The sequence below is a fragment of the Mobula birostris genome, chromosome 3, assembly GCF_030028105.1.
Source record: "Mobula birostris isolate sMobBir1 chromosome 3, sMobBir1.hap1, whole genome shotgun sequence".
NCBI classification, from domain to species: domain Eukaryota; kingdom Metazoa; phylum Chordata; class Chondrichthyes; order Myliobatiformes; family Myliobatidae; genus Mobula; species Mobula birostris.
The window spans coordinates 111,317,758-111,333,642 of NC_092372.1; the positions used below are offsets into that span (position 1 = coordinate 111,317,758).

Consider the following 15,885-nt stretch of genomic DNA (forward strand, 5'->3'; position numbering starts at 1 on the left):
TCTACTCCACCATTTTAACATGGCTGATCCATTTCCCTCTCAACCCCAAACTCCTGCCTTCTCCCTATAACTTTTCATACCCTGATAAATCAAGAACGTATCAACGTCTGCATTAAATACATCCAATGAGTTGGCCTCCACAGCTACCTGTGACAATGAATTCCACAGATTCACCACTCTCTGACAATGAGATATGCTGGGAATAAAATGCATGCACATATCACAGTGCATGTCAACCTCTTCCTCCCAGCACAGACAACTATAAGAGTTCAGCATAGTTATAGTTATTAACTCTCTGAATGAAGCCGTCCGTACCAGCTTTTAAAACGATCTGGTAGTTGCCACTTTGTTCTACATTCAGCTATTGTGGTGTTGGCATATTTGGTAATGGAAGCAGTGCAGCACTTGAGAAGAAGCTCCCAGTCCTAAAAATTGACTATTAAGATAGTGTTACATTCATGCCTCCTTCCAAGTCATGACCTACAGACAGTTTGATTTTCATTCATTGTTGCTGGTTCAAATCCCTGAAGTCTCTAACATTAATATCTAAGGGGCATTATTACAATTGTAATCAAGGAATAGAACTTTTGGGGGCAATCAGTGATGAACAATATGACTTAAAAAGATATTTAAGTATGTTTTGCCCAATATCCATATACTGGAAAAAAATTGTCAAAATATTCCAGTGCCCCTCCTCGTTTCCTTTCTTCCATAGTCCACAGTCCTCTCTTCACAGATTCCTCCTTCACCTCTTGCACCTACTGCTTCCCAACTTCTCACTTCCACCCACCCACCTTATCCCTTACCTGGTTTCACCTATTATCTGCTAGCTCGTACTCTTTCCCTTCTCCTACCTTCTTATTCTGGCTTATTCCCCCTTTGTTTCCAGTACTGATGAAGTCTCAGCCTGAAATGTTGACTGTTTATTCTCCTCCAGAGATGCTGCCTGACCTGCTGTGTTCCTCTAGTACATTGTGTGTGTTGCTTAAGATTTCTAGTTTCTGCAGAATCACCTGGGTTAAATATTCTGTACTTTTTCATTACCTTGGTTTTGGCATTGACATTGGAACCATTCCGCAGGAGGAAATTAACCATCTTAATGTTTCCATAGTGACAAGCCACAATTAGTGGAGTATAACCCACCTGAAAGATATTATTAGGAATGGTAGAATCAATGATAGGATTGTAGAAAACTTGACCAGAAAATGTAGTAGCACGTATGTGAAGGATGTAAGAAATAAAGTCAATTCAATTTAATTCAAGTGATGTGCCAGTGTTTAATGGATGCAAGCAGAATCCTGAATGACAGAAAATGTTTAATGATAATAAATAAACAAGCATTCTTCTGCCACTTATAGCTTGATATCAAATTTTAAAATAAAATATCTTCTCTACGAATGTTATCTTGGTTTTGCCAGCAATGTTGGAATAATCAAGTTGACAGTGTACTATGAAAAAAAACTTGAGTAAAAGTTCCTAGCACATTAATTTCCAATAAAAGTCCATTATAATATTATAAATTTTATATATTATAAATTTTCACAAGTTTACCATTCATTGCCAAAATGAAGATATTAGCTAATGAGCAATTTGAAATTTAAAGCATTACAATGATATTATAAAGAAAATTATATTTACAAAAACACAATGATGCATTACCTTGGTTTGTGCATCAAGGTTTGCACCCTGTTTTACCAGAATTTCCGCAACATTAATCCTGTCCTCCTGAGCCGCAAGGTGCAGTGCTGACAGCCCGCTCTACAGCCATTGGAGAAAAGTGATATTTGAAATGGTTATTAGTAAATATCATTCCTGTTGTCAGCAAAAACAGAAGAAAATGTATTGAGTAGTTCTGGAAAAAAAAGTAGTTTTGGCTTGGATGATTGCTCCAATGACAAAAGCTTTGGAGCATCATGTTGATGATATTGTATCTGTTAAGGAATCAGAAAGAAATTAATCACAGCCACTTATAGGACAATGCCTGGAATGTTGGTGACCAATGACCAGTGACCAAAGGTCCGTACTCTGTACAAACGACTTGGATGGGAAAGTGGAAGGGTGCAGATGACACGAGGGTTGGTGGAGCTGGGCTAAGAAGTGGAAGATGGAGTTCAACCTGGAAAAGTATGAAGTGATTCACAGTGGAAGGTTGAATTTGAAGGCAGAATACAGGGTTAATGGCAGGCTTCTTGGCAGTGTGGAGGAACAGCGGGATCAAAGGGTCCACATTCCTAGAGAACTCAAAGTTGGTGGGAGTTGTGTACAGGCCACCTAACAGTAGTAGTGAGGATGGGGGATGGTATTAAACAGGAAATTAGAAATGTGTGCAATAAAGGTACAGCAGTTATAATGGGTGACTTCGATCTACATGTAGATTGGGTGAATCAAATTGGTAAGGGTGCTGAGGAAGAGGATTTCTTGGAATGTATGCGGGATGGTTTTTTGAACCAACATGTCGAGGAACCAACTAGAGAGCAGGCTATTCTGGACTGGGTATTGAGCAATGAGGAAGGGGTTAATTAGCAATCTTGTCGTGAGAGGCCCCTTGGGTAAGAGTGACCATAATATGGTGGAATTCTTCATTAAGATGGAGAGTGACATAGTTAATTCAGAAACAAAGGCTCTGAACTTACTAACTCTGAAGGTATGAGATGTGAATTAGCTAAGATAGACTGGCAAATGACACTTAAAGGGTTGACGGTGGATATGCAATGGCAAGCATTTAAAGATCGCATGGATGAACTAAAACAATTGTTCATCCCACTTTGGCAAAAGAATAAATCAAGGAAGGTAGTGCACCCATGGCCGACAAGGGAAATTAGGGATAGTATCAATTCCAAAGAAGAAGCATACAAATTAGCCAGAAAAAGTGGCTCACCTGAAGACTGGGAGAAATTCAGAGTTCAGCAGAGGAGGACAAAGGGCTTAATTAGGAAGGGGAAAAAAGATTATGAGAGAAAACTGGCAGGGAACATAAAAATTGACTGTAAAAGCTTTCATAGATATGTGAAAAGAAAAAGATTGGTTAAGACAAATGTAGGTCCCCTACAGACAGAAACAGGTGAATTGATTATGGGGAGCAAGGACATGGCAGACCAACTGAATAATTACTTTGGTTCTGTCTTCACTAAGGAGGACATAAATAATCTTCCGGAAATAGTAGGGGACAGAGGGTCCAGTGAGATGGAGGAACTGAGGGAAATACATGTTAGTAGGGAAGTGGTGTTAGGTAAATTGAAGGGATTAAAGGCAGATAAATCCCCAGGGCCAGATGGTCTGCATCCCAGAGTGCTTAAGGAAGTAGCCAAAGAAATAGTGGATGCATTAGTGATAATTTTTCAAAACGCTTTAGATTCTGGACTAGTTCCTGAGGATTGGAGGGTGGCTAATGTAACTCCACTTTTTAAAAAAGGAGGGAGAGAGAAACCAGGGAATTATAGACCGGTTAAGCCTAACATCGGTGGTGGGGAAACTGCTAGAGTCAGTTATCAAAGATGTGATAACAGCACATTTGGAAAGCGGTGAAATCATCGGACAAAGTCAGCATGGATTTGTGGAAGGAAAATCATGTCTGACGAATCTCATAGAATTTTTTGAGGATGTAACTAGTAGAGTGGATAGGGGAGAACCAGTGGATGTGGTATATTTGGATTTTCAAAAGGCTTTTGACAAGGTCCCACACAGGAGATTAGTGTGCAAACGTAAAGCACAGGGTATGGGGGATAAGGTATTGATGTGGATAGAGAATTGGTTGGCAGACAGGAAGCAAAGAGTGGGAATAAATGGGACCTTTTCAGAATGGCAGGCAGTGACTAGTGGGGTACAGCAAGGCTCAGTGCTGGGACCCCAGTTGTTTACAATATATATTAATGACTTGGATGAGGGAATTAAATGCAGCATCTCCAAGTTTGCAGATGACACGAAGCTGGGCGGCAGTGTTAGCTGTGAGGAGGATGCTAAGAGGATGCAGGGTGACTTGGATAGGTTAGGTGAATGGGCAAATTCATGGCAGATGCAATTTAATGTGGATAAATGTGAAGTTATCCACTTTGGTAGCAAAAACAGGAGAACAGATTATTATCTGAATGGTGGCCGATTAGGAAAAGGGGAGGTGCAACGAGACCTGGGTGTCATTATACACCAGTCATTGAAAGTGGGCATGCAGGTACAGCAGGCGGTGAAAAAGGCGAATGGTATGCTGGCATTTATAGCGAGAGGATTCGAGTACAGGAGCAGGGAGGTACTACTGCAGTTGTACAAGGCCTTAGTGAGACCACACCTGGAGTATTGTGTGGAGTTTTGGTCCCCTAATCTGAGGAAAGACATCCTTGCCATAGAGGGAGTACAAAGAAGGTTCACCAGAGTGATTCCTGGGATGGCAGGACTTTCATATGATGAAAGACTGGATGAACTAGGCTTATACTCTTTGGAATTTAGAAGATTGAGGGGGGATCTGATTGAAACGTATAAAATCCTAAAGGGATTGGACAGGCTAGATGCAGGAAGATTGTTCCCGATGTTGGGGAAGTCCAGAACGAGGGGTCACAGTTTGAGGATAAAGGGGAAGCCTTTTAGGACCGAGATTAGGAAAAACTTCTTCACACAGAGAGTGGTGAATCTGTGGAATTCTCTGCCACAGGAAACAGTTGAGGCCAGTACATTGGCTATATTTAAGAGGGAGTTAGATATGGCCCTTGTGGCTAAAGGGATCGGGGGTATGGAGGGAAGGCTGGTGCAGGGTTCTGAGTTGGATGATCAGCCATGATCATACTGAATGGCGTTGCAGCTCGAAGGGCCGAATGGCCTACTCCTGCACCTATTTTCTATGTTTCTATGTTACTAGTTTTTAGTGTTGTTAAGAAGGCATTTAGTGTGTTGTTCTTCATTGGTCTGGGGATTGAGTTTAAAAGCCTTAAGGTAAGGTTGCAGCTCTAGATAAGCCTTGTTAAACCACACTTGGAATACTGTGTTCAGTTCTGGTGTCCTCATTATATGTAGGACGTGGAAGCTTTAGAGAGGGTGCAAAGGAGATTTACCAGAACTCTAAAGCTTCCACATCCTCTGTATCATGAGGCCACCAGAACTGAACACAATATTCCAAGTGTGCTTTAACAAGGATTATCTGGAGCTGCAACCTTACCTTATGGCTTTTAAACTCGATCCCCAGACCAATGAAGAACAGTACACCAAATGCCTTCTTAACAACACTAAAAATTAGTAGGGCAACTTTGAGTTACCTGTGAATGTGGACCCTTTGATCCCGCTGTTCCTCCACACTGCCATTAACCCTGTATTCTGCCTTCAAATTCGACCTTCCACTATGAATCACTTCATACTTTTCCAGGTTGAACTCCATCTTCCACTTCTTAGCCCAGCAAAGGTTTTTCTCTTTGGAATAGAGGAGGATGAGAGGAGACTTGATAGAGGTGTACAAAATGATAAGAAGCATCCATCGAGTGGTCAGCCAGATACTTTTTCCCAGGGCAGAAATGGCTACTACGAGGGGGCATAATTTTAAGATGATTGGAGAAAAAAGCATAGGGGCATGTCAGAGGTAATGTTTTTTACACAGGTAGTGGTGAGTGTATGGAACGCCCTGCCAGGGGTGGTAGAAACATATACATTTGTGGCAACTAAGAAACTCTTAGATAGGCACCTGACTGATAGAAAAATGGAGGGCTAGGTAGGTGGGAAAGGTTAGATTGATCTTAAAAGTTCAGCACAATATCGTGGCTGAAGGGCCTGTATGTGCTGTAATAGTGTATGTAATCTGTTCCAAATATCATAGTTAATTCTTTAGAGACCACAATATGTGAGAAAATTAGACAGTAACATTCTAATGAGGCACATGATTCTTAAGTTATTGCTTTTGTGGCATAAAGATTCCTTCAGTTGAAAACACAAAATTGACCAAAACATTCTATCCCAACGACCTGCATGAAGCATGTTATCAAATGTTGAGAAAGTAAAGCTCTGATACGCATAGAATCAGCACAATATAATTTCTTCGGCCTAACCATGGTGCCCACCCAGCTAGTGCTAATTTCCTGCATTCAGCCCTATACCTCTGAGCATCTTTGTTGTAGAGTTAATGGCTAATCATCAAACAAATGAGAATCAGAAAATTCATGGTCTAATAGCAGGCAGCTGGGTGACTTTTGGGTCATTCTTTTGGGGCTGAGGGAAATGTATCAGCTATGAGCAGACACAATGGGCCAAGTGGCCTAATTCTGTTCCTATATCTTATTGTCTTATGAAGGTGGAATAATTAAAGGGGAAGTTTGTCATAGATGAGTTTTATATATACAATCAAGAAAGGAAAGCTCAGAAAGTATATAGCAGCTAATTAGGCATTTGGGCAGAACAGTACTGCATTCTGAGTGATTATAACCAAAACGATTTAGAATTTAGAGTAAGTAATAGTTTACAAGGCAATGGAGAAGATGATTAATTACACAGTGAGAGTGAGGTATAAATGATTGCATAAATTACAATTGTTAGAGATACGTATGGTAAATAGACAGAGGTCTTATTAGTGTACAGGAGTGTACAGCATTTTACACATATTTTCAATTATTTCATAGTATGAACCTTCATACATAATATTATTTGCTATATGTGTACTTACATGTAACATTTTATTTACACTATTTGTTCAATTTTAATTAACTTTTGGGTTGTTCTGTTCGCTCAGCCTGACTCCCTGGATTGTTTCAGGCGAAACTCAGTAGATAGATATTTGAGACGGTGACCTATCAAGGTCACAAGTAGATTCGTTAGGTCCAACAATCTCCATTCTCATTTATGAACCACATTCTCTGAAGGTGCACACTTTGCTTGAAATTGCATTTTCATAAGATGTTAAGTCAACTAGAAAAAGTCAAAACCTTTTGGAATCATTTAATCCAGTGTCCTGTTGAAAAACCAGCTTTTATTTGCTTTTCAAATATCTGTGTTGAAGAATATCAAATCAAATTGCATTTTTCATATGAGAAATTCTGGGCAGCTCCTTTGGCACTGTTTTGTTTGTTTAGATTTCTTGATTGCAAGGAAAGTGATATGAATAAAAGTTGTTGAAAGGCATTGACCCATGTTGTAAGCTGGAGTCCTACAGTGCCAAAAAGGAAGCACAACCCTGAATATCAGGGCTGGAATTACCTCTTGGGTATCACTTAATAGATTAGGCTGGGAAGTATAACCTTGGGGAAAATGGGAAGAGTATAATGCCCAATTACTCCATCCACAAGGTCAATCAAGGATTTAATAGCTCTCAATATTTAACAATACCTTTCTTTTACTTTTCACTTTTCTTGCCATGATCTATATTGAAGTTGTGATCTGAATCCACTTGCATGTTAATTAAAATTGAAATCTCTAATTTATAATGTTTAATTCAAATTTTCATAAATTAAATCAAATCATGCAAGTCCGAGTCAGGGTTAGAGACAATTTAATGCATGGCTTTGTCAAGGGCATGTCATGCTTTACCAGCCTGATTAAATTCTTTGAGGATGTAACAAGACACATTGATAAAGGTAGAGCAGTGGATGTAGTGTATATTGATTTCAGCAAGGTATTTGATATGGTTCCGCATGCCAGGCTCCTTCAGAAAGTAAGGAGGCATGGGATCCAAAGAGACCTTGCTTTGTGGATCCAGAAATAGCTTGCCCACTAAAGGCAAAGGGCAGTTGTAGATGGTTTATATTCTGCATGGAGGTCGGCGACCAGTGGTTGTCTGCAGGGATTTGTTCTGGGACCTCTCTTCTTTGTGATTTTTATAAATGACCTGGATGAAGAAGTAGAAGTGTGTTAGTAAGTTTGTTGATGACACATAGGTTGGGGGTTTTGTAGATAGTCTGGAGGTCTGTCAGAGGTTACAGCGGGACATTGATAGGATGCATAACTGGGCTGAGAAGTGGAAGATGGAGTTCAACCCAGATAAGTGTGAAGTGGTTCATTTTGGAAGGTTAAGTTTGAAATATAATACTAATGGTAAGACTCTTGGCAGTGTGGAGGATCTGAGAGATCTTGGGGTCTGTGCCCATAGGACACTCAAAGCTGCTATGCAGGTTGACAGTGTTGTTAAGAAGGCATATGATGTGTTGGCATTCATCAACCGTGGGATTGAGTTCAAGAGCCATGGGGTAATGTTAAAGCTATATACGACCTTAGTTAGTCCCTACTTGGAGTTCTGGTCACCTCACTACAGGAAGGATGTTGATACTATAGAAAGAGTGCAGAAGAGACTTACAAGGATGTTGCCTGGATTGGAGAGCATGCCTTATGAAAATAGATTGAGCAAACTTGGCCTTTTCTCCTTGGAGTGATGGAGGATGAGAGGTGAATTGATAGATGTGTATAAGACGATGAGAGGCATTGATTGTGTGCATACCCAGAGACTTTTTCCCAGGGCTGAAATGGCTAACACCAGGGGCATAATTTTAACATGCTTGGAAGTAGGTACCAAGGAGATGTCAGGGGCAAGTTTTTCCACACAGTGAGTGGTGGGTGCCAGCGATGGTGGTGGAGATGGATACAATAGGGTCTTTTAAGAGACTCTTAGGTAGGTACATGGAGCTTAGAAAAATAGAGGGCAGGTGGTGGGGAAATTCTAGGCAGTTTCTAGAGTAGGTTACATGGTCAGCACAACATTATGGGCCAGAGGGCCTGTAATGTGCTGTAGATGTCCATGTTCTATGTTCTAAAATTAAATCTTCTTGACTTCTAGAAAGTTCAGTTACTCAAAAATTCCAGCATTGATTTGTTTTCAGCAATAAATAACCACAAAATAAATGTCTTTGACACAGTTACTTATTATTACCTTTGTAGCCACACTGACAGTGGCACTTTTATCCAACAGACATGAAACCATTTCGGCATGTCCCTCTTGTGATGCCAGATGAAGGGGTGTAACCCCCTGCTTTGTTACAGCATTAGTTTCCGCTCCATATTCCAGTAAGGCATTGGCAATTTCCATTTGGTTCTTTTTGGCAGCAATATGCAGAGGTGTGTAGCCATTCTGAAAAATTAGTAAAATTTAGACCAGAGGCAGTTAGCATCTACCAGCTTATGCCAAATTTTCAAAACAATTTTGCAAAATGTTAAACTCTGTTGCAGTTAATCTCACCAACTGTTTAACTTTATGATTAAGAATTAACTTGCAGTACCATTAATCTGGATATTATGGACAAATTTCAACTGCAAAGTTTTCAGTATTTTTCATGCTGAACAATTAGTAGATACCTAGTTACATAAATCTTATTTAAAATACATTATGTATACACTTCAGTGAAAGGGTTTTGAGTACATCTACCAAAGCACTAACACTTTCAGGAAATTGTGACCTATAAATTACAATAATATATATAATTAATTAAATATTGTAAGTAGTGCAAAAAGAGAGGCAACAAAAGTGAGGTAGTGTTCATGGACTCATTGTCCATTCAGAAATTTGATGGCGCAGGGGAAGAAGCTGTTATTGAAACATTGAGTGTGTGTTTTCAAGTTCCTGTCCCTCCTCTGTTGGTAGCAATGAGAAGACCATGTCCTGGGTTATGGGAGTCCTTAATGCTGAATGCCACCTTTTTGAGACATCACCTTTTGAAAGTGTCTTCGATGCTGGGAAGGTTAGTGCCCATGCAGTCCACAATCAATCCCTTGGTCTTACTGACAGTGAGTGCAAGGTTGCTCTTGCAACACTATTCAATCAGCTGATCTATCTCACTCCTGTACACCTCCACGTCACCGACTGAAATTCTGCCAACAATAGTTGTGTCATCAGCAAATCTACAGATGGCATCTGACCTGTGCCTAGCCACACAGTCATGGGTGTAGAATGTTGAGAAGTGGGCTAAACATGCATTCTTGAGGTATGCCAATGTTGACTCAGTGAGGACAAGATGTTACTGCACTGACTGTGGCCTACCAATGAGGAAGTCAAGGATCCAGTTGCAGAGGGAGATATAGAGGCCCAGGATTTGGAGCTTGTAGGTTAGAACTGAGGATATGATTGCGTTGAATGCTGAGCTGTAATCAATAAACAGCAGCCTGATGTAGGTATTATTATTGTTCAGATGATCCAAGGCTGAGTGGAAAGCCAGTAAGATTGCATCTGCTATAGACCTATTGTATCATCAGGCAAATAGCAGCAGGTCCAGGTCCTTGCTTAGGCAGGAATTGATTCCGGCATGAGCAGCTTCTCAAAGCACTTCATCACGTAGATGTGAGTGTGACTGGGTGATAGTCATTGAGGCAGCTCACCCTGCTCTATGATTGTTGCCCTTTTGAAGCAGCTGAGACCTCTGGCTACAGCAGTGAGACATTGAAGATGTCTTAGAACAGTTGGTTGGCACAGGTTGTCAGTACTCTATCAGGTACATCATCAGAACTTGACCTTGTGATGGTTCACCTCTTGAAAGAGTTTCTGATGTCGGTCTACAAGACAGAGATTACAGGGTCGCTGGATACTGCAGGGAACCATAGAGGTGTAGATTTATTCTCCCTTTCAAAGTATGCATAAAAGGCATTGAGCTCATGAGTGAGTGAAGCCTCACAACTATTCATGATGTTAGGTTTTGTCTTATAGGATGAAGGCTGCAAACTATGCCAAAGCTAATGTGCATCTGATTCCACCTCTAACTTCAATCTCAATTGTTTAATTGCTTTATTGAATGGAATTGTTCAATTGCAATTACTTCAATGTCTCATCCTGCTGTGAAGAATGTAGGATGTTCAAGAAATGTTATCAATTTAAGTGCTCCTGTTAGATATTAATTTCAGAGGAAAGGTTTGACAGGAAGCTTAATGAGCACTCATTAACCTGATGATCTGACTGTTGGCATATTAACACTGACTTTAATCTCACTAAGGTCAACATCAAATATTGCTGACCAGAAAGATCAGACTGTATGTATAACACATGAACATCAGTCTCCACCACTAAAGTTCAGTTCCACTACAAGAAAACATGGAGTACAACTGTTTCCACATTAATACAAATTCCTTCCTGATTAACTTACTGAACCATTTTTGCAAATGGGATTAATCATGCTGAAACTTTTAGAATGTAACCAAAGATACTCTGGAACTTGGACCCATTGGGATATTGTTCAAGACGATTTTTTTTGTGATAGAGTTGACCAGCCATTGCACCAGACAATACAGCTATTACATTTTAATTCACATAAATTATTAACAAACTTACTATGTTAATAAATGTACAGAGTAGGGTATAATTGCACAGAGTTAAGGCATGATTGTACAGAATTAGGGCATGATTGCACAGAGTTAGGGTATGATTGTAGAGTTAAGGTATGATTATACAAAGCTTAGGTATGATTATACAGAGTTAGGGTATAATTGTACAGAATTACAGAATGATTGTACAGAGATAACGTAAGATTGTACAAAGCTAGGGCATGAATGTACAGAATTAGGGTATGATTGTACAGAATTACAGAACGATTGTACAGAGTTAGGATATGATTGTACAGAGTTAGGGAATAATTTTACAAAGTTAAGGCGTGATTGTACAGAGAGAGGGTAAGATTGTAAAGAGTTAAGGCATGATTATACAATGTTAAGGCATGATTGTACAGGGTTAAGGCATGATTATACAAAAATAGGGTATAATTGTACAGAATTAGGCTATGATTGAGATGGTATATGTAATTATCTGGATAGACAGGGTCTGATTAGGAACAGTCAACATGGATTTGTGCGAGGAAGGTCATGTTTGAAAAATCTTATTGAATTTTTTGAAGAGGTTACAAGGAAAGTTGACGAGGATAAAGCAGTGGATGTTGACTGTACGGACTTCAGTAAGACCTTTGACAAGGTTCCACACAGAAGGTTAGTTAGGAAGGTTCAATCATTAGGTATTAATATTGAAGTAGTAAAATGGATTCAACAGTGGCTGGATGGAAGATGCCAGAGAGTAGTGGCGGATAATTGTTTGTCAGGTTGGAGGCCAGTGACTAGCGGTGTGCCTCAGGGATCTGTATTGGATCCAATGTTGTTTGTCATATATATTAATGATCTGGATGATGGGGTGATAAATTGGATTAGTAAGTATGCAGATGATACTAAGATAGGTGGCGTTGTGGATAATGAAGCAGGTTTTCAAGCTTGCAGAGATATTTAGGCCAGTTAGAAGAGTGGGCTGAAAGATGGCAGATGGAGTTTAATGCTGATACGCGTGAGGTGCTACATTTTGGTAGGACAAATCAAAATAGGACATACATGGTAAATGGTAGGGCACTGAAAAATGCAGAACAGAGTAATCTAGGAATAATGGTGAATAGTTCCCTGAAGGTAGAATCTCATGTGGATAGGGTGGTGAAGAAAGCTTTTGGTATGCTGGCCTTTATAAATCAGAGCATTGAGTATAGGAGTTGGGATATAATGTTAAAATTGTACAAGGCATTGGTAAGACCAAATTTGGAGTCTTGTGTACAGTTCTGGTCACCGAATTATAAGAAAGATGCCAACAATATTGAGGGAGTACAGAGAAGATTTATGAGAATGTTACCTGGGTTTCAGCACCTGAATTACAGAGAAAGGTTGAACAAGTTAGGCCTTCTCTCCATACCCCCAATCCCTTTAGCCACAAGGACCATATCCAACTCCCTCTTAAATATAGCCAATGAACTGGCCTCAACTGTTTCCTGTGGCAGAGAATTCCACAGATTCACCACTCTCTGTATGAAGTTTTTCCTCATCTCAGTCCTAAAAGGCTTCCCCTTTATCCTCAAACTGTGACCCCTCGTTCTGGACGTCCCCAACATCGGGAACAATCTTCCTGCATCTAGCCTGTCCAATCCCTTTAGGATTTTATACGTTTCAATAAGATCCCCCCTCAACCTTCTAAATTCCAGTGAGTATAAGCCTAGTCGATCCAGTCTTTCATCATATGAAAGTCCTGCCATCCCAGAAATCAATCTGGTGAACCTTCTTTGTACTCCCTCTACGGCAAGAATGTCTTCCCTCAGATTAGGGGACCAAAACTGCACACAACACTGCAGGTGTGGTCTCACTAAGGCCTTGTACAACTGCAGTAGTACCTCCCTGCTCCTGTACTCGAATCCTTTTCCTAAGAATGCCAGCATACCATTCGCCTTTTTCACCGCCTGCATGCCCACTTTCAATGACTGGTATACAATGATACCCAGGTCTCGTTGCACCTCCCCTTTTTCTAATCAGCCACCAACCAGATAATTATTTTTTTCCCTGTTCTTGCCACCTAAGTTGATAACCTCACATTTATCCACATTAAATTGCATCTGCCATGAATTTGCCCACTCACCTAACCTATCCAAGTCACTCTGCATCCTCTTAGCATCCTCCTCACAGCTAACACTGCCGCCCAGCTTCACGTCATCCGCAAACTTGGAGATGCTATATTTAATTCCCTTGTCTAAGTCATTAATATATATTGTAAACAACTGGGGTCCCAGCACTGAGCCTTGCGGTACCCCACTAGTCACAGCCTGCCATTCTGAAAAGGTCCCATTTATTCCCACTCTTTGCTTCCTGTCTGCCAACCAATTCTCTATCCACATCAATACCATACCCCCAATACCATGTGCTTTAAGTTTGCACACTAATCTCCTGTGTGGGACCTTGTCAAAAGCCTTTTGAAAATCCAAATATACCACATCCACTGGTTCTCCCCTATCCACTCTACTAGTTACATCCTCAAAAAATTCTATGAGATTCGTCAGACATGATTTTCCTTTCACAAATCCATGCTGACTTTGTCCGATGATTTCACCGCTTTCCAAATGTGCTGTTATCACATCTTTGATAACTGACTCTAGCATTTTCCCCACCACTAATGTCAGGCTAACTGGTCTACAATTCCCCAGTTTCTCTCTCCCTCCTTTTTTAAAAAGCAGGGTTACATTAGCCACACTCCAATCCTCAGGAACAATCCAGAATCTAAAGAGTTTTGGGAAATTATCACTAGTGCATCCACTATTTCTTGGACAGGAAAGGAATATGGACAGGAAAGGAATGGAGGGTTATGGGCTGAGTACAGGTCGGTGGGACTAGGTGACAGTAAGCGTTCGGCACAGACTAAAAGGGCTGAGATGGCCTATTTCCATGCTGTAATTGTTATATGGTTATATGATTGTGCACAGTTAAGGAACAATTATACAGAGTTAGGGTATGATTGTACAGAGTTAAGGCATGATTGTACAGACTTATTGAATGATTGTACAGAGGTAGGGTATGATTGTGCAGAATACAGAATGATTGTACAGAGATAAGATACAATTGTACAAAGTTAGGGTATGATTGTACAGAGTTAGGGGATGATTGTGCAAAGTAAGGGTATGATTGTAGAGAATTACAGTATGATTGTACAGAGATAAGATACGATTATACAAAGTTAGAGTATGATTGTACAGAGTTAGGGCATGATCGTGTAAAGTAAGGGTATGATTGTAGAGAATTATGGTATGATTGTACAGAGGTAGGGTATGATTAAAGAGTATTACGGAATGATTGTACAGATTTAGAGCATGACTGTACAGAGATAAGATATAATTGTATAATGATAGGGCATGATTGAACAGGGTTAGGGTATGCTTGTACAGAGTTAAGGGACGATTGTACAGAGTTAGGGAATGATTTTACAAAGTTGAGGCATGATTGTACAGAGAGAGGGTAAGATTGTAAAGAGTTAAGGCATGATAAGATTATAGTTGGGATTTTAACATCCAAGGATACACATTAACATCAAAGGACAGACAGGTTGATAGCGGTGGTGGGGTATCTCTGTTAGTAAAAAGTGAAATCAAATCCTTAGAAAGAGGTGACATAGGATCAGAAGATGTAGAATGCTTGTGGGTAGAGTTAAGAAACTGCAAGGATAAAGAGACCTCAATGAGAGCTGTATAAAGGCCCGTGAACAGTAGCTAGAATGTGGGTTACAAATGACAAAGTAATACAGTCAAGGCATGTAAAAAGTGCAATGTTACGATAGTTATGGGGTGATTTCAATATGCAGGTAGATTGGGAATATCAGGTAGCTGCTGAATCCTAAGACCATAAGACATTGGACTAGAAATAGGTTATTCAGCCCATTGCTTGCTTCAAGAGAGGGACGCCGAAGTAAGGAAGTTATATGCCAGATAGTCTGACCTCAGTTGGGAAGATGTGTAGTTGATTGTTAAGTATGAGGTTTTGGGATACTTGGAAGCACATGATAAAATAGTCTGTAGACAGCATGGCTTCCCTAACGGAAAATCTTGCCTGACAAATCTATTGGAATTCTTTTAGGAAATAACAAGCAGGATAGACAAAGGAGAATCACTTAATGTCATGTACTTGAATTTTCAGAAGGCCTTTATCAAGGTCTCGCACATGAGTCTCCTGAATAAGATAAGAGCCCGTAGTATTACAGGAAAGATACAGACATGGATAGAGCACTGACTGATTGGCAGAAGGCAAAGACTGTGAATAAAGGGAGTCTTTTATGATTGGCTGCAGATGACTAGTGGTGCTTCACAGGGGTCGGTATTGGCACAGCTTCGTTTTACATTGTAGGTCAATGATTTGGGTGACGGAATTGATGGCCTTGTGATCAAGGTTGCGGATGATACAAAGGAAGGTAGAGGACAGGTAGTGTTGAGGAAGCAGGTAGGCTGCAGAACGACTTACAAAAAGATTAGAAGAATGGACAAAGGAATGGCAGATGGAATACAACATCGGGTAGTGTGTGGTTATACACTTTGGCAGAAAGAATAAAATTGTAGACAATTTTCTAAACAGGGAGAAGATTCAGAAACCTGAAGTGCAAAAGGACTTGGTAGACCCCATACAGGATTCCCTAAGGGTTAACTTGCATGTTGGGTCAGAGGTGAGGAAGGCAATTGCAAT

General features: G+C 40.2%; 1 protein-coding gene across 4 annotated transcripts in view; it reads right to left on the bottom strand.

The window, feature by feature from the left end:
- The window catches only part of ank2b (ankyrin 2b, neuronal), an 859,694-nt gene that overhangs the window by 262,155 nt on the left and 581,654 nt on the right, over positions 1 to 15,885 (bottom strand). For all 4 annotated transcript variants that reach the window (XM_072253201.1, XM_072253200.1, XM_072253199.1 and 1 more), the window contains 3 exons: positions 8,822 to 9,019; positions 1,660 to 1,758; positions 1,045 to 1,143 (listed from right to left, as the gene is read on the bottom strand). In XM_072253201.1, the coding sequence (XP_072109302.1) occupies positions 1,045 to 1,143; positions 1,660 to 1,758; positions 8,822 to 9,019 (396 nt within the window). The remainder of the gene's footprint in view (positions 1 to 1,044; positions 1,144 to 1,659; positions 1,759 to 8,821; positions 9,020 to 15,885) is intronic.